Genomic DNA, 27130 nt, shown 5'->3' on the forward strand with positions numbered 1-27130 from the left:
TGCTGTTTCCCATCTCCCATGTATACCTGATATTGTTCTGATGTTTCCCATCTCCCGTGTATCCCCAATATTGTTCTGTTGTTTCCCATCGCCCGTGTATCCCCGATATTGTTCTGTTGTTTCCTATCTCCTGTGTATCCCTGATATTGTTCTGTTGTTTCCCATCTCTCGTTTATCCCTGATATTTTTCAGTTTTTTCTCATCCCCCGTGTATTCCTGATATTTTTCTGTTGTTTCCTGTTTCCCGTTTACCCCAGCTAATATTTTGTTGTTTCCCATTTGCAGTGTATCCGTGATATTGTTCTTTTGTTTCCCATCTGCCGTGTAACCCTGATATGTTACTGTTATTTCCAATTGCTCCTGTATCTTTGATATTGTTCTGTTGTTTCCCTTCTCACATGTATCCCTGATATTGTTCTGTTGTTTCCCATCTCCCGTGTTTCCCTGTTATTGTCCTGTTGTTTCCAATCTCCCGTGTATCCCTGATATTGTCCTGATGTTTCCCATATCCCGTGTATCCCTGATATTGTTCTGTTGTTTCCCATCTCCCTTTACCCCTGATATTGTTCTGTTGTTTCCCATCTCCCGTGTACCCCTGATATTGTTCTTTTGTTTCCTATCTCCCATGTATCCCTGATATGTTACTGTTATTTCCCATCTCCCGTGTACCCCTGATATTGTTCTGTTGTTTCCCATCTCTCGTGTATCCCTGATATGGTTCTGTTATTTCCGATCCCCCGTGTATCCCTGATATGGTCCTGTTGTTTCCCATCTCCTGTTCTCCCTGATATTGTTCTGTTGTTTCCCATCTCCCGTGTATCCCTGATATTGTTCTGTTATTTCCCATCTCCCGTCTTTCCCTGATATTGTTATGTTGTTTCCCATCTCTCGTGTATCCCTGTTATTGTCCTGTTGTTTCCAATCTCCCGTGTATCCCTGATATTTTTCTGTTGTTTCCCATCTCATGTTCTCCCTGATATTGTTCTGTTGTTTCCCATCTCCCGTGTACCCCTGATATTGTTCTTTTGTTTCCCATCTCCCGTGTATCCCTGATATTGTTCTGTTATTTCCCGTCTCACCGTATATCCATGATATTGTCCTGTTGTTTCCCATCTCTCGTGTATTCCTTATATTGTCCTGTTGTTTCCCATCCCTCGTGTATCCCTGATATTGTCCTGTTGTTTCCCATCTCTCGTGTATCCCTGATATTGTCCTGTTGTTTTCCATCTCACGTGTACTCCTGATATTGTTGTTTTATTTCCCATCCCCCGTGTATCCCTGACATGGTTCTGTTATTTCCCATCTCCTGTTCTCCCTGATATTGTTCTGTTGTTTCCCATCTCCCGTGTACCCCTGATATTGTTCTTTTGTTTCCCATCTCCCATGTATCCCTGATATTGTTCTGTTATTTCCCATCTCCCGTCTTTCCCTGATATTGTTCTGTGTTTCCCATCTCCCGTGTATCCCTGTTATTGTCCTGTTGTTTCCCATCTCACGTGTACCCTGATATTGTCCTGTTATTTCCCATCTCACCGTATATCCATGATATTGTCCTGTTGTTTTCCATCTCACGTGTACTCCTGATATTGTTCTTTTGTTTCTCATCCCCCGTTTATCCCCGATATTGTTCTGTTGTTTCCCATCTCCCGTGTATCCCTGATATTGTCCTTTTGTTTCCCATCTCTCGTGTATCCTGATATTTTTCTGTTGTTTCACATCTCCTGTGTATCCCTAATATCGTTCTGTTGTTTCCCATCTTACATATGCCCCTGATAGTGTTCTCTGTTGTTTCTCAACCCCCATGTATCTCTGATATCGTGCTGTTGTTTCACATTTCCCGTGTATCCCTGATATTGTTCTGTTGTTTCCCATCTCACGTGTACCCTGATATTGTTCTCTGTTGTTTCTCATCCCCCGTGTATCCCCGATATTGTTCTGTTGTTTCCTGTTTCCCGTTTACCCCTGCTAATATTTTGTTGTTTCCCATTTGCAGTGTATCCGTGATATTGTTCTTTTGTTTCCCATCTGCCGTGTAACCCTGATATGTTACTGTTATTTCCAATTGCTCCTGTATCTTTGATATTGTTCTGTTGTTTCCCTTCTCACGTGTGCCCCTCATATCGTTCTGTTGTTTCCCATCTCCCGTTTATCCCCAATATTGTTCTGTTGTTTCCCATCTCCTGTGTACCCCCAATATTGTTCTGTTGTTTCCAATCTCCAATGTACCCCTGATATTGTTCTGTTGTTTCCCATCTCCAGTGTACCCCTAATATTGTTCTGGTGTTTCCAATCTCCCATGTACCCCTGATATTGATCTGTTGCTTCCCATCTCCCGTGTACCCCTGATATTGTTCTGTTGTTACCCATCTCCAGTTTATATCTGATATTGTTTTGTTGTTTCCCATCTCCCATGTATCCCTGATTTTGTTCTGTTGTTTCCCATCTCCTGTTATCCCTGATATTGTTCTGTTGTTTCCCATCTCCCGTGTACCCCTGATATTGTTCTGTTGTTTCCCATCTCCCATGTATCCCTGATTTTGTTCTGTTCTTTCCCATCTCCTGTTATCCCTGATATTGTTCTGTTGTTTCCCATCTCCCGTTTATCCCTAATGTTGTTCTGTTGTTTTCGATCTCTCGTGTACCCCTGATATTATTCTTTTACTTCCCATCCCCCGTGTATCCCTGATTTTGTTCTGTTGTTTCCCTTCTCCTGTTATCCCTGATATTGTTTTTTTTGTTTCCCATTTCCCATGTATCCCTGATATTGCACAGTTGTTTCCTATTTGTCGTATATCCCGGATATTGTTCTGTTGTTTCCCATCTCCCGTGTACCCCTGATATTGTTCTGTTGTTTCCCATCTCTCGTTTATCCCTGATATTGTTCTCTTGTTTCCCATCTCCCGTGTATCCCTGATATTGTTCTGTTGTTTCTCAGACCCCTTGTTTTCCTGATATTTTTCTTTTGTTTCCTATTTTCCGTTTACCCCTGATATTATTTTGTTGTTTCCCATTTGCAGTGTAGCCCTGATATTGTTATTTTCTTTCCCATCTACCGTGTAAGCCTGATATTGTTCTCTGTTGTTTCTCATCTCCCATGTATCCCTGATATCGTTCTGTTGCTTCCCATCTCACGTGTATCTCTGATATCGTTCCGTTGTTTCCCATTTTCTATGTATCCCTGATATCGTTCTGTTGTTTCCCATCTCACGTGTACCCCTGATATTGATTTGTTGTTTCCCATTTGCAGTGTATCCCTGATATTGTTCTTTTGTTTGCCATCTACCGTGTACCCCTGATATTGTACGGTTGTTTCCGATTTCTCCTGTATCCCAGATATTGTTCTGTTCTTTCCAATTTCCCGTGTATACCTGATATTGTTCTCTGTTGTTTGTCATCTCACGTGTATCCCTGATATTGTTCTGTTGTTTCCCATTTGCAGTGTACCCCTGATATTGTTCTGTTGTTTCTCATCCCCCGTGTACCCCTGATATTGTTCTCTGTTGTTTCTCATCTCTCATGTACCCGTGATATTGTTCTGTTGTTTCCCATCTCCCATGTACCCCTGATATTGTTCTCTGTTGTTTCTCATCTCTCATGTACCCCTGATTTTGTTCTGTTGTTTCCGATTTCTCCTGTATCCCAGATATTGTTATGTTCTTTCCCATTTCCCGTGTATACCTGATATTTTTCTTTTGTTTTCCATCTCCCGTGTATTCCTGATATTGTTCTCTGTTGTTTGTCATCTCCCGTGTATCCCTGATATTGTACTGTTGTTTACCATCTCCCGTGTACCCCTGATATTGTTCTGTTGTTTCTCATCCCCCGTGTATCCCTGATATTGTTCTCTGTTGTTTCTCATCTCTCATGTACCCGTGATATTGGTCTGTTGTTTCCCATTTCCCGTGTACCCCTGAAGTTGTTCTCTGTTGTTTGTCATCTCCCGTGTACCCCTGATATTGTTCTGTTGTTTACCGTCTCCCGTGTACCCCTGATTTTGTTCTGTTGTTTCCCATCTCCCGTGTATCCCTGATATTGTTCTGTTGTTTCCCATCTCCCGTGTTTCCCTGATATTGTTCTGTTGTTTCCCATCTCCCGTGTATACCTGATATTGTTCTGATGTTTCCCATCTCCCGTGTATCCCCGATATTGTTCTGTTGTTTCCCATCGCCCGTGTATCCCCGATATTGTTCTGTTGTTTCCTATCTCCTGTGTATCCCTGATATTGTTCTGTTGTTTCCCATCTCTCGTTTATCCCTGATATTTTTCAGTTTTTTCTCATCCCCCGTGTATTCCTGATATTTTTCTGTTGTTTCCTGTTTCCCGTTTACCCCAGCTAATATTTTGTTGTTTCCCATTTGCAGTGTATCCGTGATATTGTTCTTTTGTTTCCCATCTACCGTGTAACCCTGATATGTTACTGTTATTTCCAATTGCTCCTGTATCTCGGATATTGTTCTGTTGTTTCCCTTCTTACGTGTACCCCTCATATTGTTCTGTTGTTTCCCATCTCCCGTTTATCCCCAATATTGTTCTGTTGTTTCCCATCTCCCGTGTACCCCCAATATTGTTCTGTTGTTTCCAATCTCCCATGTACCCCTGATATTGTTCTGTTGTTTCCCATCTCCCGTGTACCCCCAATATTGTTCTGTTGTTTCCAATCTCCCATGTACCCCTGATTTTGTTCTGTTGTTTCCCTTCTCCTGTTATCCCTGATATTGTTCTGTTGTTTCCCATCTCCCGTGTATACCTGATATTGTTCTGATGTTTCCCATCTCCCTTGTATTCCTGATATTGTTCTGTTGTTTCCATCTCCCGAGCATCACTGATAATGTTTTAATTTGTTGTCAGACTCTGCAGCCTGTAATCCCAAACACAGCCTGGTCACTGATATGTTTCGCAACTACGACAAACGTGTTGAACCTTTCGGGCCTAACGAGACACTGAACGTGTGGATGGACGTTACCCTGGTCGAGGTCTCCGACATCGTAAGTGCACTTAATATTCATATTGCAGTATTGTCCCAGTAGTTAAAACTCAATTGTGATACACTTAGGTTGTATGTTGCAATGGTGTCGGTATGCTATGAGAAGCACCATACTCTTCCAACATTCGAATTGACTTTCTCAGTACGATGTTACGATTTCCCAGGTTTCTTAGGCTGCCAGGGGCATTGTTACTGAGTTAGTGAGGGAGCTGTGTTTAGTGTACTATATAGCGTCATTATTGAATCTGGAACAAAGTGTATTTGCCGTTATATTGCAAAAATTGTTGTTTTGAATAAAATGAAAAGCAAAGTACTTTCTTCGTATACGTTAGTCTGCGGAGTAACAACATCATCATATTTCCTTTTCACTTATTGCAGGACGAGAGAAAGCAAGTGATGACGACAAATTGCTGGATAACTTTGGTAAATATGAGAGAGTGAATTAGTTTTACGCTGTTTTGATCAATATTCCAGTTATACCACAATGTGTCAGCTTTATGTGAGAAGAAGTCGAATAAATGATACAGGTAGTGGTTCAAGTATACCACCTTCCACCGTTTACCTGAAACACTCGAGCATGGGCTGACAAATCAAGGTTCATAATCAGTCCAGGATTCGAACCAAAATAATCATTGGATCCTTGAATATCATCATTACTTCACATGTTCTCCCATCAGCCGTTAATACACGCTTAATTGGGCGCTTTGGGTGTTGTCCCATTGTTTTATGCCAAACAAATCATGCCACGGGCTTGCTCCGGCGTGAAAGAACTAGTGAGTGCCCTGTCCGACTTATGAGAGTTCAAGTCGCACAAACGGTGATATCGTAGTGCGACATGTGCTCTCCATCGATCTTCTCTGCAGTGTTCCATATCAGGCAGTAGTTGATTTTGCCTAAAATTCATGCACGGAAATTTATACACGACCTCATGTCATTAGTAACAATAGACACACGTCACCAGCGGCCGAGTGTATTGTGGTGTATACAAACTGTGAAGTGTTGTCGATGATCCTGGCTACGGTACTGAGCAGGTTTATACAAGATCTGTGATAATGAGAGTGTGGTGTTTTTAATGATCAGTATGGGTGTAATTGTACCAAAGTTATCTCAAATCCAGACTATCTATTGAGCAAGACGTTTTATTTAGATTTTGGGGTAACAGTTAAAAACAGACAGACTTCCATAATACTCTCTAAAATATATCACAAGTTTCAGGATAGTGGATCATGCATCTTTTTTCCAGAAATGGAGGGATGCATCATTGGCATGGCAACAGGAAGAACGTGATAACGTGACCGACCTACGGATCCCATCCGATGCCATATGGACGCCTGACATTCGAATACCTAACTCGTAAGTACCCCTTTTTTAGAAAGAGCTTTCATCTTGATTAAAATATATCAGAAATAGTTGATGTTGTTTGTATTTGTATATACTAACACTGACAGAAAAAGTAAGTAAAGTTTCTTAAAATGGTTAGTGAATTGCACTGTCAACTCAGACACCAAGGTGTTGGTAGACTTTAGTAACCACATATTATTTTGTTTACTGATTTGACTGGTAGATTCCCTATCCTAGATTAGTACAATTTACTACTCAGTTAGTAGAGATAACCATGGATCTTTCAAAGAACTGCTGGTTATAATGATATAATAATTGATCTTTACTAGTATTCTTAGTATATTCAATAAACCTGTAGTAATTGCGATCCAGGGTAGAACAGGTTTTCAGCAACCCATGTTTGCCGTAAAAGGCTTCTATGCTTGTTTAAGAGGCGGCTAACGGGATCGGGTGGTTTAGGCTCGCCGACTTTGTTGCTGCATGTCATTGTTTCCCAATTGTGTGGATCGATGCTCATGATATCAGTCACTGGATTGTCTGATCCAGATTCGGTTATTTACTGACCGCCGTCATATAGCTGGAATATTGCTGAGTGCAGCGTTAAACAATAAACAATACAATACATGTAGAAAGTTGCACGGCACTTTAATACAGTTTTGATTCTGTGCTTTTGACAGTTGCTGAAAATAAGTACATAACAAATGACAACAGGTGAAAGATAACATAATTGTTTCTTGTTGTGTATGTGTGTTGTGTATGTTTGTTTACACGATACAGCAAAAAGTAATTGGCAGGTAAAAAAAGTAAACAAAGCTTGTTTTATACTGGCAAATGTAACCAACCTCCCATTGCGTACTTGGTATAAAGCTCATAGTTTTGTCAGTCATGACAAACTATCATCAGCAACGTTACAAAACCAGTGTATACCTAACACTCTGACTCATAAGTATCAAAATGTGTTGTGACGAAAACTGTAAAAATTCACAAACATTTCCATATTTAACAAATGTTATATTTGGGATGACTCTTTCTTAGTAAAGTACAGATTCTCCCGTCCCGAACTCACACTGCCAGAGTGAGGCACCTAATCGCCAGCACACAAAGCCAGCGATTTAGCCCACTCAACCACCGAGGCTTCCAAAAAAATGAAAATCCGACAACTAGTAGTCTAGATCACGAACGTTGTGTACCCCTCTGGCAAGTGTAAATTGCCACCGCTCCCATGGTCGAAAGTTATGAATACTCAATGTCATTTAGAAAATGATCAAATGTAACAAATGTTATATTTGGAAGAACACTTTCTAAGTAAAGTACAGATTCTCGTACTTTTTTGGGTTGAGTCCCGTTCGGGATGTCAGGACCCTTGCCGTATTCATAAGAAATCTCTGGCAAAAGCAGAGTCGATTGTATGGTTGTTTGTGTGTATGAATCACAACCAAATAGCGATGACACCGGGTGTCACACATCAACGGGCCCTCAAGATCATCAATGTTCTAGGAAGCTCTGTTCGGCCCGAATTATGTCAGTAACTGAACCACAATCCATCGGTACCTTCCTTCAACATGAGTTCTGTCACAGATCAACAATGATAGTAAGCTTAAACACTGCTAACAAAATTATTATTTGATGTGAGATGAAACCCGTCATTCCATTTAGCAATGCCGTATTTTGCAAATATGTTGGAACATTAATTAGAGTTAACAGCGCTAAAACTGGTTCAAAATAAGCGACGTGAGATTACCCAGAGTAAAGGGTTTTTTTAAATGGTATAACAATGATGCATACATTTTCGCGGCACTTATTATATATGAAGAACTTATATGTTTTACCTTGAGTGTGATAGACTATAAAATATATTAAAACATATTTTGTCAGCAGCTTCAGTTTCTCCTTCTTTCCGCAAAACGGTAAACGTGACACTGCCTAAAGCGGAAGTGAACAATACTATCAGTCTTGGTGCCAAAACTGAAATATATTACGTTCTCCCTACAGCAGTATCATGCAGTCTACCAGGCAGCATAGTAAATTCGCTGTTTACTAACCTTCTGGCCACTGATAGTAAACGGAATATGCTTATACATCATGATAACAACCTGTAAGTTAATACTAATGTTACTATTTCTGTTATCTTATACAATTAGCAATAATCTCAATTATCGATAAGGAGTGCAGTACTTTCATAATAGGAAGATACATGCTCCTGGAAAAATGTAAAGCAACACTGGTGCTTCATTTCTTTCGTCATATATCCTGAAGAACCATGCGTCTCTTGGAAATATCTTTATATTTATGACACTAATCTTACATGTTTCATGGATAGCATAACACCACTGATTCCTGCTGAAGGTTGTTTCTTCACGCGGGGGCACATACTGGGTTCGTTATATGACAGGATGCAAAGGTGGAGAGGAATTTATGACTTGTCATAATACAGCTGCAAAAGCTACCATTAGGTTGGCAACTACTGGGTGCTTGGTCATTCTCTGGTTTCAAATAACCACCTCCGATGACTGTATGCGTTCTGCGGCTGGTTCTCAATCTTCCGATTACAAAACTCTGCATTGAAAAGGCACGTTTCTCCCCCGATATATGAACCACTCGGTCACTGTATGTCAATACGAATAAGTCACAAATATGTTTTGTCTGGGAAATGTAGAAATTGCAACTTTGTGTTGATATATAATACAGTAAGCGGTGCTTATCTTTTTTGTCACTCATATATGTGTATGTGTGTCTTGTGCATGAGTGTGTGTGTACGTTCCTTATTCTTGTGCATGTAAAATGTCAGATGCTCAATCATTTTGGAAAGACAATGATTTAAATTTGAAATAATATGTTGTGGAATACCTAAACACATACTTTCATTACTGCCCAATGTTGAGAAATTGTTCAAAGCCCCTTAAACTAGTTACAGTGACAGATTGAAATTTTTTTGACATGTTTTATTCATTTATCGTGCAGAGTGGAAGTAAACAACCAACTGTCGCATAGCGAGTACCACAACGCAGTAGTACAGTCAAGTGGAGAAGTATTACTGGTTTATCAGGTCATCTTAAAAACGTTGTGTACAATTGACGTTGCATACTTCCCCATGGATCAACAATACTGTCAGATGGTGTTCCTGTCGTGGACATCCAATGGTGATCAACTAAATCTCACAAATGGTGAAAGTGGAGACGTAGGTTTATATGAATACATTGGCAGTGCGGAATGGGACATGGTCTCCTTCAAGAAAAGTCGACAGGTCTCATATTACTCATGTTGCCCCGAGCCCTACCTCGCATTGATGTACCGAGTGGTCGTGAGACGGAGGCCCTTGTTCTTCCTAGTTAATCTAATGATGCCCTGTCTAGTCATCACGTTGGTTGCTCTGCTGGGACTTCTGGTGCCGAATGAATCTGGAGAGAAAATCTCCATAGGAATCACGTCTCTCCTGGCAATGATAGCATTGTTGCTTGTTATCTCGACGATATTGCCACCGACGTCTTTAGCGATTCCTCTTATTGGTATGTTTTTACTTCCTTAATGTTTTTTAAAAGAGTGAGTGAGTAAGTTGAGTTTAACTCTGCAGTACTTCAGTTATTTCATGGCGTAACAGCTTCAGGGACTTGACATTGGGTATTCGGGTAGTTGGCTTGGATTTAATCGCAACACCGAAAATGTCCAAGAACAAGGTTGCAAATATGATTGACAAAAATCTTGAAACAAAATGGAACTACTTTGTAAAGGGCGCCAGATGTGAACGCTCATAAGAGGTCCAATGGTAAATAAATTACTCTCCTTTTTTACGCAGATGTAGTCTTATCTAAAACAAATAGAAGTTAAAGCACAAAATAGTGTCATGATTGTCAATCATGTTTACATTATCAGTGTCAAAAACATACAAAATAAGGCTTTTCTACCTAGAAGTTAGCTACATGTATGTATCATTTGAACACGTATTCGTATTAATCACAATTCACAAAGTCAGGGGTAATCTTGCAGTTTTAACCGTGCTGCTCCATCAAAAAGTAGGTATTTTCGCTGTAATAGCATTGTTTCTCTTTCGTGGGAAGGTGGTAAAGAAACTGTTAATTTTAGCGTTTACTAAGGGCTTCCTTCTCAGTGGTCCTGACATGCTTTCGTCTGATCTGAGGCAACTGGTATCTGTGAGGAAAACGAGGGTTGACAAATTCTGAACTTTAAATAGAAGGAATTGCGTAATAGGACAAATATGTAAATGTGTTGTGGACACTGCATGAAGTTGTAGGGGAATATCCACACAAACTTGAGTTAACTGAGCAAATCGTTTCACTGTTATGAGTCAGTAAAATATGCAAGATTCTGTGAGAAGCCGTAGCATCAAAAGCCTTAAGACACAGAAAGTTTCTTCCAATGATTTGTGACTAAGCCACATTAGTTGGAAAAGTTATGGCCACCATGTTCTGCGATGACGAGGGTGTCAAAATGGTAGACCTTATATGAACATATTTTGTCTGGCGTTTACGAGATGAAATTAAAACTAAGACACGTGGGAAGCTGACAAAACGTGGTGTGCTCTTGCACCAGGACAATGCACCAATTCACAAATTAGTTATTGCCATGGACAGCCAAAAGAAGAACTTTTACGAAAGTGTGATGCATCCGTCCAACATCGTTTGCAGGTGTTTATCATTATCAGTGGAAGAGAGGTCGTTTGAAAAATAAATCGTTTTTAGGTTTCTCTATTCGCGAATCAGTCAACCCTCGTATCACATTCCCGCACATGAACTAAAAATAAATGTGTGAATCGTCTTATGCCATCTATGTCTGAAAAATATGAAGATTTGAAGCAAATAAATTATTGCAAGGTGTGTTTTTTAATAACATATATTTAGGCTCCTAGTTTAAGTTTAAGTTTATGTTTAAGTAAAATTACAAGTTGGTTTTGCAAATGTAACTGAATAAAATACCAAGTCTCGGGACGCAATCCCATCCTGAAAGTATTATCAACGCAATACCATACGTGTGTTTCTGAATACGAAACATGCTTGGCATTACCACGAACAAAAGACAGCTTTGTCGCTATCTTATGAAAAGACAACGATTCCAACGTGACATTTTTGCACCCCTTTGTCTGTTTAGCTTTCTCTAATTCACCAAAATCGCCGTGCCTGGATTCCCTGGAAAATATGCACGAGATTTTTATAAAAAACGAATAAAGTAGATGTTGATGCCCTGACTTATGAAGATGTTTAACCAAATTAAATCAATATTTACTGTATTGTTAAGGTCACATACTTAAAATGTTACTTTTGACGAGGGCAAGGGTGACCCAGTAGTCTAAGTTTCGCAATGCGCTGTACAGAGTTGAATCCCTAACTCGTGCCAGAAACCTATGATAATAGGTTTGAATCCCAGATTAGTTTGTTTTGGTTTCTCAGCACCATACCCGTGCTTGTGGATTTCACCAAAGCGGTAAATCTCTTAGACCTCCATCACTCTTTGCTTTCCCCCTAATTCCAACTGACGAACTCATTCACTTAAGAGACGAATGGATGTAGGATGTCATGGGCAGGATACATTAAAGTCCTTTGGAAGTTTGACAATGGGTGATGGAGATGACACTTTAGAACCCCGCATATAGTCTCAGATGCATCTGGATTTGACAGACGGATCTTTTATTTGTTTAACTGTCGATACACATGCGTAGATATAATGTGAAAAGAACATTACTCTTGACATTTTCTTCTCAATATATTACATTACTTTTATCTGGCTTGAGGACAACTGTATTTATACATACATCAGATGCGCGAACAGTTGTATTGCTGATACGGCAATAACATAGATGGTGAAATAATTAAATGAATCTAAATCTATATACCTCGAAAAGCATGAGCTGTTGATAGAAAACAAAAGAAACTTTCGAATTTATTATTTTATTTAGAAAATAAGTATCTTAATTATTCATAAGCATGAGTAATTGACAAAATAAAATAAACCTTTTAAAAGTTATCTACTTTCAGCGCTATACAAATATATTTCGCAACATTGTCCGAAATTACAAATGACTGTACACCAAGTCACGGATCTGTACATCCATCCTCAATATCACATACATTTTATTGATTGGTGTCTGTCGTTTTGGTAAATGCCGAAGTGATTTAAAACAACAGTTAGCTGTCCTCAGAACCTTTCTGTGACTATCAATAGTCTGTCCTTACATAGCCCAGCGTATGGCTCGAGTGATTACTATGTGCAGGAACACCATAGATGTTTCATAAGCACATAAGCCGTTTTGAATGTCAGAGTTTGGGAAACGTTGTGTTCCTCATAATAAAGAAGTTGACATCCATAAATTCAATTATCAAGGAGTAAGCATTTACTCCGAAACGTTGTGTTCCTCATAATAAAGAAGTTGACATCCATAATTTCAATTGTCAAGGAGTAAGCATTTACTCCGAAACGTTGTGTTCCTCATAATAAAGAAGTTGACATCCATAAATTCAATTATCACTTCTAAATGCCTTTCAAAGACGTGAGTTTGACATTAGAGTTTGATATAGTTTGTTATTGGATGCTCTCTGGACTGGAAAAGTTTGTTATCAGCATGCCCTGATTTCGAAATTGTTTTTCATCATGATTACAGTATATTCGATAATCAGAATCCCCCCAAATCACACACACACACACACACACACACACACACACACACACACACACACACACACACACACACACACACACACACACACACACACACACACACACACACACACACACACTACCTTATATTTTTATGATTGCATAATATCATGCTCTCGAATAAAATATCCTTAATGTGAGTTATTCTCCCACAGGTAAGTACTACGCTGTCAGTATCCTCATTGTGTCGCTGAGTACAGGCCTGGCCGTGCTCACTCTCAATATTCATCATCGAGGACCGAGAGGACACAAACTGCCAAGGCTTGTGAAAACTGTGTGCTTCAGTTTTCTTGCCAGGATCCTGTTCATCAAAATAGACGTGCCAGAGTCTGACGACCAGGAAATGGTATGTTTGATGCTTATTTGATTCTTTGATACTGTCGGCAATAGTTTCTTTGGGTGAAAACTGTTATTTCATCATTAGGCTTGTGTTCAACAATTTATATATGCAAATGTTTTGAACATCGTATGTGATATATAGATAACAATACTCTTGTCAACTGTGGTCAAATGATAATGCAAGTGAATGAGAGATTGGACGGGGGAAATAGTGACTGTTGATGAGAGATTCTTAGAGCTGATGTCCTTTAATTGCTGTTGCTACGTCCTCGTGTGCGTTCTATTAAAGGCTCGGGTTTCCCTCTGACATGCTCTCTATTTCCATACTTCACACACAGGCACGAAATGCCGCTTATGACGAGGCCAACCATGCAGACATACCAGCACCCACCCTGAGCCTGGCGGAGGGACAGCAGGCTGGCGGGACTAACGTGGTGGATGTTCTCAACCGGCTACTCCACACAGTAGAGCAGGCCATAGGGCTGCAGAAGAGGAGGGTCGCCAAACAAGACAGCCTTGACCAGATTACATATGAATGGAAGCAGCTGGCCATTGTTCTCGCACGCGCTCTGACAATCATATTTCTCTTCGTCACTGTTTTCACGACGGTTGCAATGTTCTCCTAGACTCTAGACGTGGGTGGAACCTGGTGGTAAAGTGTTCGCTTGTCAGACAGCAGACCTGGCTTCTATTCCCCGTATAGGTACGACGCTTATTTTGTCCAGTGATTATATCACTTTGTGTTGTGTGTGTGGAGTACTTGGTGTTCCATGTTGCTGGTATGTTGCTGAAAGAGGCGTACAACACCAATGACCCTAGCAACCATTAGGCTTGCATGGCGACGGGCACCAATATCATTTGTTCGGTGCTCGGAGGTTGCCATAGGGTAGCTGCATTTTCTTCAGAAATTCGCTTTAGGATTTGTATATTGTCACTTAAATATGCATGATGGAACTAAGTACATTAGAACAGTGGGTATTGTTATTTGTAGTCACTATTTACATGTTACTTCGATTTGCAATGTTTGATTTGTAAACTTTATGACTGGTTATTTTGAAGTTGCGAACATTTATTATCTAGATCATTTAATTCAATTCAATTATTACAAGTTATATTGGATATCCTTTCTCACCTGACTGAACATCGAGTAAGCTTATGTCGCAGCCTGTTTGCCCGTGATCCGCCATCAACATCGTCACATCGTTTCATGGTTCGTCCTATCCATGACGACCCCACATTTGTTCAAGAGGTTCGAATCCAGTTTATAGCTTTTTATGGCCACTACTCAGCTCTTTTGTGTTTAAAAATGGAATACAATTTGCTACAAGTTTAATAAATGTTTGGGCTGAACATATATTTTCCGTGTTTCGAAATAGTTTTGCCATGGTATTGACCTTATTCTTTTGGCCATGTTCTGATATTTGCGTAAAATGAATATTTGACTTCTGTAAACTGGAATACTCATACAAAAGAAGCTGAACTTTCATATATGTTTTCTCTCACGGTGACATCATAATTTGTTCAAATCCTTGTTGGATTTTAGTGTCAGGGTTTAGTCCTCACTGTATATGCAGAAAGTATTTGAATATCAATGCTGACGGAAACTGTTGTTTAGATGTCCGTTCCCGTTACAATTATTACATATGATGTCAACAATGTCATTATTCAGCATATTTTAATAACCTGTCACAGTCAATGTGTTACATGTGATTCACTCAGGCAGTTTACAAAATGCCTACACATTTCAGTTATTTTACAAATTGACTGATAAGTTGATTTATGTGACTGATTGACTAAAGTGAAGATTATTAAGAAGCTGAAAAGGGCCCAAATGAACAAAGTACAATAGTTATGCTAGGATTAGAAACAACAAAACTAACAAATATATATTGTCTTCTGTTTACCCTTACATTTTCACTAGGTGATTGCACTGAACATCAAAATGTGTTGAATTCGTTATCATAAAATAAATGGCCAATTTGTACAGTAATTTGTAAATTTACTGGGATATTTAGGCGACTGTGATTTCAGTCAGACTTGCCACGATCCTGTTGCCACAGATTCCAAATTCCCGATTGGGCCCCATTATTATTATTGGAATACTCCTCCGACCGTCCTCAGAAATACCAAAACAGACACCAACAGAGAGATAAATCCAAACCTATGGGCGACATTAGCGCGATTATATATTTGCGGGATTTTATAAGCAAAACAGATGTCAAACAGTTCAAACTGAGTTTTATAAGGAAACTATCAGTACATCCAGTGTGGATCATGTGACTACAGGATCGTACAACAATTTCTTACTGCATTAGAATTAAAAAGAGCCCCATGATTCTAGTTCCGCTTACAGCCAAGCTATTGGTACGTCCGTTTTGTATCATGTCGGAAAACACTTCCTTTTGCATTAAACTGTATAGTCCCATGGTTCTCGCTCCATGTTACAAAGTTATAAATACACCAAGCTTGAGTTTTCAAACTAAATACATAAACACTCATATCACTGTATCGTTATTGGCCAAAAGTTTTTTTGTCATGGAAACCACAAAAAAAGAAATCGCCCAAATATCGCATATTGTACTCACGCTTCTTTCAGTACGGGTTTTAGCTGCCTATTTTATATAACATCACGTGAGAACCAGTTCTGGCCCCAAGCGCCGGTACTTTTACCATGCACAACAAAAATAACAATGTTCATACGGAATGACAACGTTCAATGTTTTCCACCCAGAACCTTCGATTATCTGCAGACAAAAGGTTCCATTAGGTGCAAAAGACAAAATAGTAGGATACCATATGGTCGCAAACTACTAACGCAGCAAGATACACTCATATTGTCACGAACACATGCATGCTTATGATACAGTCTGAATTGTACAAAATCAGATAAATTATAACTACAGTGTTCTTTGTCTCTTGTTCCTCACTATGTTTAACATACGGCTTGGAATCGTCCTGCAGAGTTATATAATGTAATTCAAAGGGATTTTTTCCAGTTATCTCTAGCTCTTTTTTTAGAAAACTTACTATGCCTAATTCCAAAGTTTATTTAATGCAATACATAGACTGCCTTAGTGGAGAGAAATACCACCTACTTTAGCTCATCATGACCTTTATTAACTTGAACCATCTTAAGAATACGAACGTCAACTGATGAAGTAAATACAAAACACATTCAAGTGTCACGAGACAATGATGTGCCATTCATGGTATTGAATTTGTTGTCAACATTGATGGTTATTCATGAACCTAATATTCATAGATCACACTCTCTGTCGTCTGCCAAGAGCCTGGCGTTTTGTAGACCGAGAGGGTCCAACGATTTGGGCACAAAATCCCGAACGTCTTAAGCCAACCGGATATAGAGCAACATTCCCAACAGAAGCCATTGTGCTAGATGTGATCGCTTTACAGGGATATTTTTAGAGTAATTAACACAAGATGTCCACTGGCCCCACTGTGGATGATTTGGATCTTGTGAATCTTGTGACAGAGTCCACAGCCTCAACCGACGCAGGCTGCATGGTCACCGTAATCCATGTCACTGCTATTCTTTGTGCCATGAAAATCAAGGTCAAGTGATCCATCCTCCTTGAAATGTACCTAAGTCCGCCTGAACAATATATTCGTCATTTCACCATTCGGACTGAACAAGACGCCAGGTGGCGCCACGTCTGATGGCCTTTTCATTACGGCGAAGGCTAATATCACGTGTTTTCTCGCGCATATCTTTTATCAGCATGTTCTCGATTAAAGATCATGACATATACAACATTTACAACATATGCATGGTTTTAATGAAGACATCGCGTTAATGTCTAATGTTGTTCTGAGCAATATCCCCATTGAATCACAGAGACACACTGATGCAGTTAAGGCAGGATTTTAGTGATACAGGCCGTTGTGATTTATCTGTTACTGAACAGAGAAATTACCCGGACATAGTGGTTGAAACTCGAGGGAATGAGGCATCAACTGTCTTACAATTTACTCAATTTGCCTAACAGCCTATTGAACAACCCTTATGTACCCTTGGTCAAACAGAAGGGTAATTGTGTTCTGCATCGAGCTGACCAGCCCTCCCACAAAAGTCTCTGCAACCAGAAAATCTCCAAGCAAACGCTTTCCATCACAAGTTGCTGCATGACACTGGCGTTTCGTTCCTCATCAGGAACATTAGTCCTGGATTTCGCAGTTTGAATGGTTGAGCCACAATTAAAGCATATGTGTCAGCTTTCTGAACCATGGCTGTCTTTTCCACAACAGTGCTACTAGCGTGGTGTGGTCTCCCTTGGCCTCAAGCATGTCAAGGATCTGCGGATCATCCTGAATGGTGGATGGACAAAATGGGTCAGCTCTTCCCAGTCCTGTTGGGCTGACGCATCTATGCCTGATGTTGAGGGGTCTAAGACCCTGCTGTTGTACAAAGGTAGCTGTGTGCACGTGTTGACTATTGAAGCTAACCTGTCCACGCGGTGAGGTTCCTACATGTGATCCAGAAGCTTGAAAACGTTTGGCTGCAGTTGCCATTCGTACTGCGGGTTCAGCTGGGGTCAGCTGTCTGCTTCTTCACTGTCAATGCCCTGCAATACTTTGCGGTTATGTTTAACCCTAACCCGAAAGCTCGTCCCCATATGCCCGAAACTATTTGGTTCAGCTTTCGGCAAGGGCTACCCGGGAGGTTTATTGTTAGCCACTGTCACTGTAGTCTTATTATGGCATTTAGAAGTGAGTGATACACAATTTCTTTATCATAAGAAACACGACGTTTCAGAGTATATGATTACTCCTTCATCAGGTAAATGCATTTTAGGAAGCTTAGAGCTTACATATTTACATGTAAAAACAACCACCCAACCCATCAACCTCGATGACTTTAATGGATATTTTGTTGCTTGGTTGCCTTTTCTTCTACAAAAGCCTTTGAATTATTACAAAATTAAATTACTACACAATAACCACGACCACCCACAACATCAACAACAACAACATCACTACAACAACTACTACTACTACTACTACTACTTGAGTTGAGTTGCGTCCCCCGGGCACGCCATAAACCTATGGTCGTGGGTTCGAATCCCGGTTCGCCCCGTTTATGTTTCTAGGTTTGTCCGCACCATACCTGTGCTCGTGGGTTTCACCAAAGTGGTAAGCGTATGAGAACTTCATCACTTCGGGCTTTCCTCGCACACTAAGCTGACAGAATGTGATATACCTGGAATACTGTTCAGAGCGGTGTTAACCCCAACTGATTATTCTCCTACTACTACTTCTACTATTACTACCACAGCTACTGTCATATTTGCAACAACAACAACAACTACTACTACTACTATCACCACCACCTTCGCTCCTACCAGCACCACTACTACTACTACTACTACAACTACTATTCGTGCTCGTGGGTTTCACCAGAGTGGTGAACGTTTGAGACCTGCATTCATTCGGGCTTTTCTCCCACACTAAGCTGACACGCCGAGATATAGCTGGAATACTGTTCAGAGCGGCGTTAACCCAAACTCATTTATTCACTACTACTACCGCTACCAGTACTACTACCATTACCACTGCCACTACCACTACTACGACCACTACCACTGCCAGTACTGTCACGTTTGCTACAACTGCTACAGCTGAAAGCTTTCGATCGTCACATTCAAGGTCCTCACTGCCTGATATTTCTTTAATATGTTCCACCATGCAACTGAAGAGAAGGTTCCAACAAATAAAACCTGTTCCTTGTTATGGCAATGAGGGACATATTATTTTATTTCTGGTAATCATTATTTTTTATGTGGCACGCATGTCCCAGCCGTCAAAGGCGCCGCAATTAGCTGTGCAGAAATACATCCTTGTGCATGTCGGAAACCTTTAAATACATGTTCGAATCCCAGTTTCTGACTGATAATGATCTGCTAAGTTTTTTCAGCAACATACCGGTACCTTCATATTTTGGTTCTTGTCAAGTTGACACGCCGGGATAAAACTGAAATACTGTTCATAGCGGCGTTAGCATATTGCACTATGACGTACTGTTTGTTGTATGCTGGTCATATGGCTTGAATATTGCTGAAGGTGATGGAATCAAACGCCATATCAACTGTCAACCATAATATTCAGAGAAAGTTGACATACTGGGTTCACGTAACTATGGATCTTTGTCGTTACCCAACCCTGAAAACATTGTATATACTTAAGCAATAATTCCTTTTCTTGGTTTGTAGACAAAGCCGGCTGACTTTGATTGTGATGCTTAGTCTTGTCTTTGTAAGGAAATAGTTGGTGTTGTCAAAAACATTTGCCTGTTTGAGGTGGGTTTTCAGTAGTTTTGTCTCATTTCTAGTCACTATAGTATTTGATTAGTCAATTGCTCTTTGTGTTTGCAGGGTTTCTTTGCTTCAACTTGAATGTACACTAGTTGTTAAACCAGTGTATTCAATGCTATACATTATTATGATATGTTGAAATTTACTTTAATTCAGATGGGTATGCTATCTTTATTTATATCCTATTTTATAGAGAATTTTATTATCAAAACATATTCATTTTTTTGCAGACGATGTTTGTTACCAAATGTGATCTATTTTTTAATTGTCAGTTCCGATAAGTATATTGATGTATGTTTTGATTATGATGTGGATACATGACATAACACCTTTTGTATTGATTGAAATTTCAGGATCTCTAAGCATTGATTATTGATCTACATTGCTTTGTCCTGGGAGTGGACAATTCAAACTATATGCACAATTTAATGTGTAATGATGCAATCAGAATAAGGATAGTGTTCTTAATTGGAAGATATGGTTATGTTTGTGTATCAGGGTTTTGAAAAAATGATAAATAACTACAGTTGACCTTACATATTAAGGATTTTGATGTGGCCCTGCATGTGAAATCTAAATGTAAGCCTTTGCAGCACTATGCATATATACATTCTTTGATCCTAAAATACAATTTCATTACATGTTTTGAGGAAAATGATTAAAAAAAATGAGAAATAGGACTAAGACCTTAATAGAAATGATTAATTGTGTTGTACCCAAAGCTGCGTTTTGCAGTTGTGTTCCTGACAAGGAAAGATATTGTGGCAACCATGTTTGTATTGTGACAGATACTCCCTGTGATCATCTAGTCACCACCACTGTGTATGCTAAAAGTGATTGTTGCATCTGCACATCAGAAATTGGTTGTGACTGTAAGAGTGTCTGTAATTTGTGTACTCATTTGAAGCTTTAAAGAATAAAAGTGTTCATGAATAAAATAATAATATTCAGAGTAAGAAGCGTGGCAAAATTTAACGATCGTGCCACTGATGCGAACTATCATTAATTTGACGATCTTAACGCTAAGATGATCGTAGCTCCTATACTTTAACATAGGCTTGCGGAAGTTGATGGTAATCAGTAGAATTGAGTGCAATTATTATTTCAATATATTTATCGGTGTTGTGTTCATATTTATTCACAGATACAAATCAATATTATGACATTTGTACACGGTCGGCATGTATTAATAGACTAGAAGTGAAGAACATTCAAAACTATCGTCGTATTGTGCGATATAAACAACATAACGCACACACCTATTAGTTCAAATGTTCGTGTCAATGGAAATTAACTATTATATACATTGTGTACATAGGTTCGAATGTCTACATTTTTCACACCTTTCGTATTTTATCCCGTGTGGATCTTGCTACAATATTATTATCAACAACACTAGTAATAGTAAAGATGAATAAAATTCTGTTTAATCAAACATGCCAATTATTTAATTATTTTCTGAATAAATGTCTTCTATAACTTGACAGCGTTCTTCTGTTTTCTCTGGGAGTGATGGGGTAGCTACTTATTAAGTGATCGATGACTTGGGTGAAATCAGCAGAATTAACCCAATAAGTGCTTAAATTCTTACTTCCTTATTTCCTTTCATCTGTAGAGGATTGTTTTATCGCAACAGCTAAATATGGAAGGACTATCAACAGGTAATGTTTACCACTTTAATATTGTCATGAATGTTGTATTTTCTGGTATATCGTAATTGTATTTGTGGAGAATATGGGACATTGATTGAAGCGTCTATAAAATAGTTTGAACTTTATGTTGGTGGTGTTGAAGTGTACGGACGACGTGGGCCAACAAAAGACCTATTTGCGGCCAACATTTAGGAAGAATTGTATTATGGGCCTGAGGCCTTTCAGTTTGCAATTAAAATTATCCTTAACTTAATAAGAACCACAAGGTATCATATCGAGAAAAAAAAACAACACGAAATCATTTAGATAACATAAAAGAGAGGTTACCACAAGTAATATTCATTTGGATACACGTATACATTGAACATTAATGATGGGGAAAAGCAAACAGACAGGAAAAACCTCTGCGTCATAATACTAGTTAAAACCTTGAGCAAACACTTTCATTTCTGAAACATGAAATAATCAATAGAAAAGTAGTAGATCAACCTGATAAAATGTTAACATGATTTATTATCATAGAACTAAATCCGTTTCAGCCATTTAAGAGTCTATTTAAATTACATAATATTTTCAAGATGAAGAGACAAAATAGAAAACTGGCCGTTGCAGGGATCTTGGGACCCAGAACTGAATCTAATGCAAATGTGACATCAACTACAATGTACTAGTACAGCACTTCTCCGATTTTGTCTTATGTTTTTATGCCCAGAGCATTTAATTAGGCAGTGTTCCACATGTTCAGGCGTCTTCAGAAGCGGCCGTCTTATCACTGATACTCCTGTAGGCATTGAGCCCACAGTGTCCAGGTCGGAGTCATTAAAGAATGACCTCGTCACGCCTTTTGCGACGGCGAAATGTATGACCAGATGGTCGACGTTTGTAATATGTCGGCCGGGTTTTACCCCCACTGTGCCCACTTTTGAATTTAGATCTTATAACAACAAAGGATTAAGGGATTCGGCCGTATCACCATCAGGGTTGCAGTGCCCACTATGCCACAGTGCATGTATAGACCCATGGATATAGTAGTATATTGAAATAAGCATACACAAGAATGTAAATAATGATTTATTATTGGCAAAATAAAAACATATTGTACAACACTCAAAGCACAATTATGTGTACAAAATCATTCTACATGTACAATTATGTGTACAAAATCATTCTACATGTACAATTATGTGTACAAAATCATGATACATATACATGTTATTTCCTTAATTTCATGATATGCACAGAATCAGCAAACTGTTGAATGGTCTTGGTGCCATTCTGCAGGTGGTGCTTCTCTATCTGCAGTCTGTCATCAAGTTGTCTGTACTTTCGCTTTTTTGGACGAATTTTCCCACCAGACTCTAGCTGATGGATGGTCGACTCGACGTACATGTACGCTTGTTCGGCTTTGAAAAATGATACAATCTTGAAGATATTTGGATGAGGCGCACCCAATACCTTCGCAATCTTGCTGTGCCACCCCTCCACGTGATTTGTCGTTCTAGGTCCAACTGTGTTGTGGTGGTTCCACATATGGCGACCCTGGTTACCTTCTACCCAGTAGTCGGTGACGTAAACTTCAGGACTCGGTCATCCTCCAGAGGGGCGTCTTCAAGGACACTCAGCCACACATCTTCAATATGCTGGACTGGAACAAGTGGAAGGGAAACAGCTCGCCTCACGAAACGATAAACATTCCGATCTCTTGAATATGTAGTCTGGAGACCCAACTTCTGCACATTTCGCCAAATGCACTGTCCAAAGTGGAAATAACAGCCCTTCAATTCGGAAGTTGGGAACACAGTTCTTAGGGCATTCTGGGTGGATGATTCAAAGTCTGTGAAGATTGTTTCAGGCATCAGTTGCAGGGCAGTCATCTCGGTCGTCTTCTCGCTCAGTACAGTGAAGAAGCTTGTATATGTTCGTTGTGTTTTGACTGGTAATAGGGCGTACACAAGGGGCGTACACAAATGCATGTATGGTGTAGATCTGACTGAAGAGTTGTGGACACATGTCAAATGTCCCATGGCAGAAGATGGTCTGAGCCTGAGAGAGATGTCGTAGGTTGGAGACAGTGGTGAAGATCAGCATGTTGTCGTCTTGGTGCAACAGGAAGTCATCTTGGGATGATGTCTTCGTGTAGGTGTCGTTAAGCTGGATATCGGAGCTCTGTTTAGGAAGGGGAGGTCTTGTTTTGGCCCTGGATCGGTACAGTGCAGAGCCACAGCTGTACAGTGTTGGAACATCAGGCACCAAGTCGGATGTTGCTGCATCAGACCGTAGACCTGTAATGAAAGAATAAGCAATTTATAACTTTTGTTAAAATTCACAAAATGATCGAAGTAAGATATAAAATTGTTAAAAGCAACCATAGAAATGTATTTATGTATAAACATTCATATAATTTTTGTATTAGAAAATTAGACATGGCATAGATAAATTACCTGAAATTTCCTCTTGATAGATGGTGGGCACCGGTTTGGTCTCTTCACTAAAACGGATCTTCAGGTTGGCCATGAACTTGTCATAATGGATCTTTGCATCGTCAGCAACGTGGTTATGGATGTTCTTATAAGCTGTGATCACGCCGTTGTAGGTGTTGAGTGTGGCGTGACAGGTTTCCATACAACAACGCCAGTAGACTCTATCTTCTTTCCTATTTTTTACCCTGAATTTATATCCACCATATAATAAATTCTTCCCGCCTTGACCGTTAGGAATCTAACTGAATGCTACTTGTGCGTTTGCCATGACTGCACTGCCAATTTGTGGGATTCATCAATTTTGTGGGGACACCTATGCCGGTAGTGCTAGCACCCTACAACTGTTGCCAATAGACGAAATGGATTTCCATAAAACAGTTTCAAACTCTTTAGGGCTTGCCGAAAATCTTAAGATCAACTTCTGGATTTTGTCATCCAGATATGGCCAAATGATCTGCGATCCTATTCCAATGCATTCCAACGTGTGCTGGAACCTATACAATATCGCATGCTGAGTACTTCGTGTTTAGACATTTATCCAATTCTAATATCTCATAAACAAAGTCAACTCTGGGTCAATGCGCACTAGCTTCTATAGCGTTTATTGCTGCCATGGAATCTCTGAAGATACTTGCTTCATAGTCATGTTAATCGACCCATCTCAGGGCGTGCAAGCACCCCAAACCAACATTATGCACACCTTCAATGTTTTCTATCCAGAACCTTTGATCATCTTCCGATACAAGATTCCATTGGGTACAAAGGCAAAAGAGTGGTGTGGAACACCATTTGGGCAAGCCCAAATGTTTGATGTAAGAAATATGGAGATAATTGCAGAGAGTTTTAAAGCATTTCAGCTGGTAAGTTCAGAAGAGTAGGGTTTTGAATAAAAGCGTCAAACCTCTTTCGATATTCACAGGAAATAAGCAAACATGCAAAAGTATAACGTACTCTGAAAATCATGAATCGGATATTCGCTGACAAATCACAAGACCGATGAACCAAGTAAAAAAACTACAGAATTGTGAAGCAGCAGTAAACACGTAAAGTTTGACAGAAATTGGATTAGCTATTGTGGACCAACAGGGCGAATATGTCTTTTGACATGAATCTAACCCCAATGGCTGTCGTCTGTCCGCATCTGTCTTTGTGCGTGCTTTTGGAGCAATATGTTACCATTCCAGCTGCCAACAGAGTTACTCCATCAACTCAGCTCCGGTTTGACTTCATTAGTCAAGTGCAGCTGAAACAGGATTTCGTTGTTGCCGACAGTCCATTCTGATCATGACATTAGTTTCCCTGCCAACACAGCACGCCAGAGTGACATACACAAACCAGCTCCTTGTGCTAATGTTCCAGCACCAATTCCCCTTAGAAATCTATACAAGTCATGTCTCAATTTATGTAGTATGCATTTTGGTACTGCTAAGAGGCACTCCAGAGGCACAACTGAGCATCCCAGAAATTCTCTCTCGTCCTCTGGATTGAGGGATGATTTGTCGCTGATTAATCGCCAACCTAAAATCCCCAATCAACTCAGTACAGTATCTCGACAGGCATGTATATATGCAGGTGGCGCTGAAAGCTAGTGGTCATCAACAAATGAAGTTACCCTGAAGACTACTGATCTTGCGTGGATCACCATTTCAAGTGTTGTCTTTTATGAAATACTACGGGCTTATTTTCAGTCCAAATGGCAGAACAGCCTATTCCTGAACTCCTTGAATACGAATAGGAAAATACATATGGTGAAACCCAATCTTTAAATACTATGTGATCATATGATCACCATCTTCTATGACATGTTTTGGGTGCGAGATATTTTCATATCTAAATGAGACTGTTCAATTGTCTGTAATCAGTACTGGACCAGTGTGTAACCTTTGTCATCAACGCATCACAGCTGTGCAATACATTTTGGATCTTGTCATGTGTTCCTATAGCACCGGTTTGAAGCAAATATTTCATTTCAGAGTCAGGTAAACTTGTTTTCAGAACAGGTGTTACACCTTTCCACTTATACAAGACAAAACGAAGTAAAGTGGGCTCACAAACCATGTCATTTCAGAACACATTTGACAAGTAGCCCCGGGATCACCCCAAAACATCAATACGTGGCGCTGTGTGCTTGGTGTCGACTGTCCCAGTGGTATCAACTACCTGTAGGGCAGGATATGCTTACATTTTTCGCGAGCATCTGCATGACTTATTTTTAGCGTCCCATTCATATAATTCTCAATGCTGTTTCGTCGGATAACCTGATTGTTCTTTGGCTTTGACGTTTTACGCATTCTAACAAAACCATTTGCCTGCTCCTGTTGTTAATATGCATTAGCCTGCATGAGTCATGACCATAGTTCCCCGGGGGACCGGTAAGATGTTCAGGTCGTCGATCATTGACGTTACAATCTTTAATGGCGTCTCTGAATGTATTAGGTGGCGGTCGGGTAGCCTAGTGGTTAAAGCGTTCGTTCGTCATGCCGCAAACCTTGGTTCGATTCCCGACATTGCTACAATTTGTGAAGCCCATTTCTGGTGTCCTCCACCGTGATAATGCTGGAATATTGCTAAAACGGCGTAAAACCATACTCACTCACTCTGAATGTTTTGTGCAGCGTTTAAATACACCAGCTTTCATGCCAATCACAACTAAACTAACGGGCAAAAGAAAGTTTTTACCGACTTCACTTGACCAAACACCAAAAACAAAGGCATATGTGAGATTTATTATGATTAATTTATAAGCAGAAATCATTTTCCATGAATTAGAATGAAAATGCATTGTAATGCCGATTGCATTCTCCGCAATACACAGAGTAAAAATTACACAAATCAGAGTTCATTGAAATAGTGCATGAAGAATCCATTAATGACACAGCAGTCAGGTAACACATCATCAATAGCGAGTGTGACCACCCTGGGCATCCATGCACGCCAACACACGCCTCCTCATTGACGTCGTCAGTCGGCGGATAACGTCAACAGGAATCCTGTTCCATAAGTTCAATAGAGTCTGTTCAAGTTCCTGTCGGTTCGCTGGCGTCGGTACATGTTGTCTCAGCTGACGATCAGGATGATCCCTGAGATGTTTAATGGGGTTCATGTCTGGAGAACAAGGTGGCCAAGGCAATACGTTAACGTTAACGTTATTCAGGTAGTCTTGAACAATTCGGGCGGTGTGAGGCCTTGCGTTGTCTTATTGCAAAATTAATCCTCTTGGGTGATGTTGAAAAAAGGGAACCACAACAGGTCTCAACACTTCATCCCTGTAGCGCTGTGTATTCAGGTTTCCTCGGATGATAACCAGCCGTGTTGTAACCTGGCCACAAATGCCACCCC

At 39.9% G+C, this 27130-nt stretch overlaps 1 protein-coding gene across 1 annotated transcript in view; it reads left to right on the forward strand.

Annotated features, from left to right (window-relative positions):
* The window catches only part of LOC124123878 (neuronal acetylcholine receptor subunit alpha-10-like), a 29339-nt gene extending 15171 nt beyond the window's left edge, over window positions 1-14168 (forward strand). Inside the window, exons 4-9 of the mRNA XM_048383005.1 lie at window positions 4849-4985; window positions 5363-5407; window positions 6228-6337; window positions 9287-9831; window positions 13147-13337; window positions 13669-14168. Of these exons, the coding sequence (XP_048238962.1) occupies window positions 4849-4985; window positions 5363-5407; window positions 6228-6337; window positions 9287-9831; window positions 13147-13337; window positions 13669-13956 (1316 nt within the window). The 3' untranslated portion in view covers window positions 13957-14168. The remainder of the gene's footprint in view (window positions 1-4848; window positions 4986-5362; window positions 5408-6227; window positions 6338-9286; window positions 9832-13146; window positions 13338-13668) is intronic.
* Window positions 14169-27130: the final 12962 nt, after the last annotated feature.

Source organism: Haliotis rufescens, unplaced genomic scaffold (assembly GCF_023055435.1).
Source record: "Haliotis rufescens isolate VD_foot unplaced genomic scaffold, xgHalRufe1.0.p SCAF_43, whole genome shotgun sequence".
Lineage (NCBI taxonomy): Eukaryota > Metazoa > Mollusca > Gastropoda > Lepetellida > Haliotidae > Haliotis > Haliotis rufescens.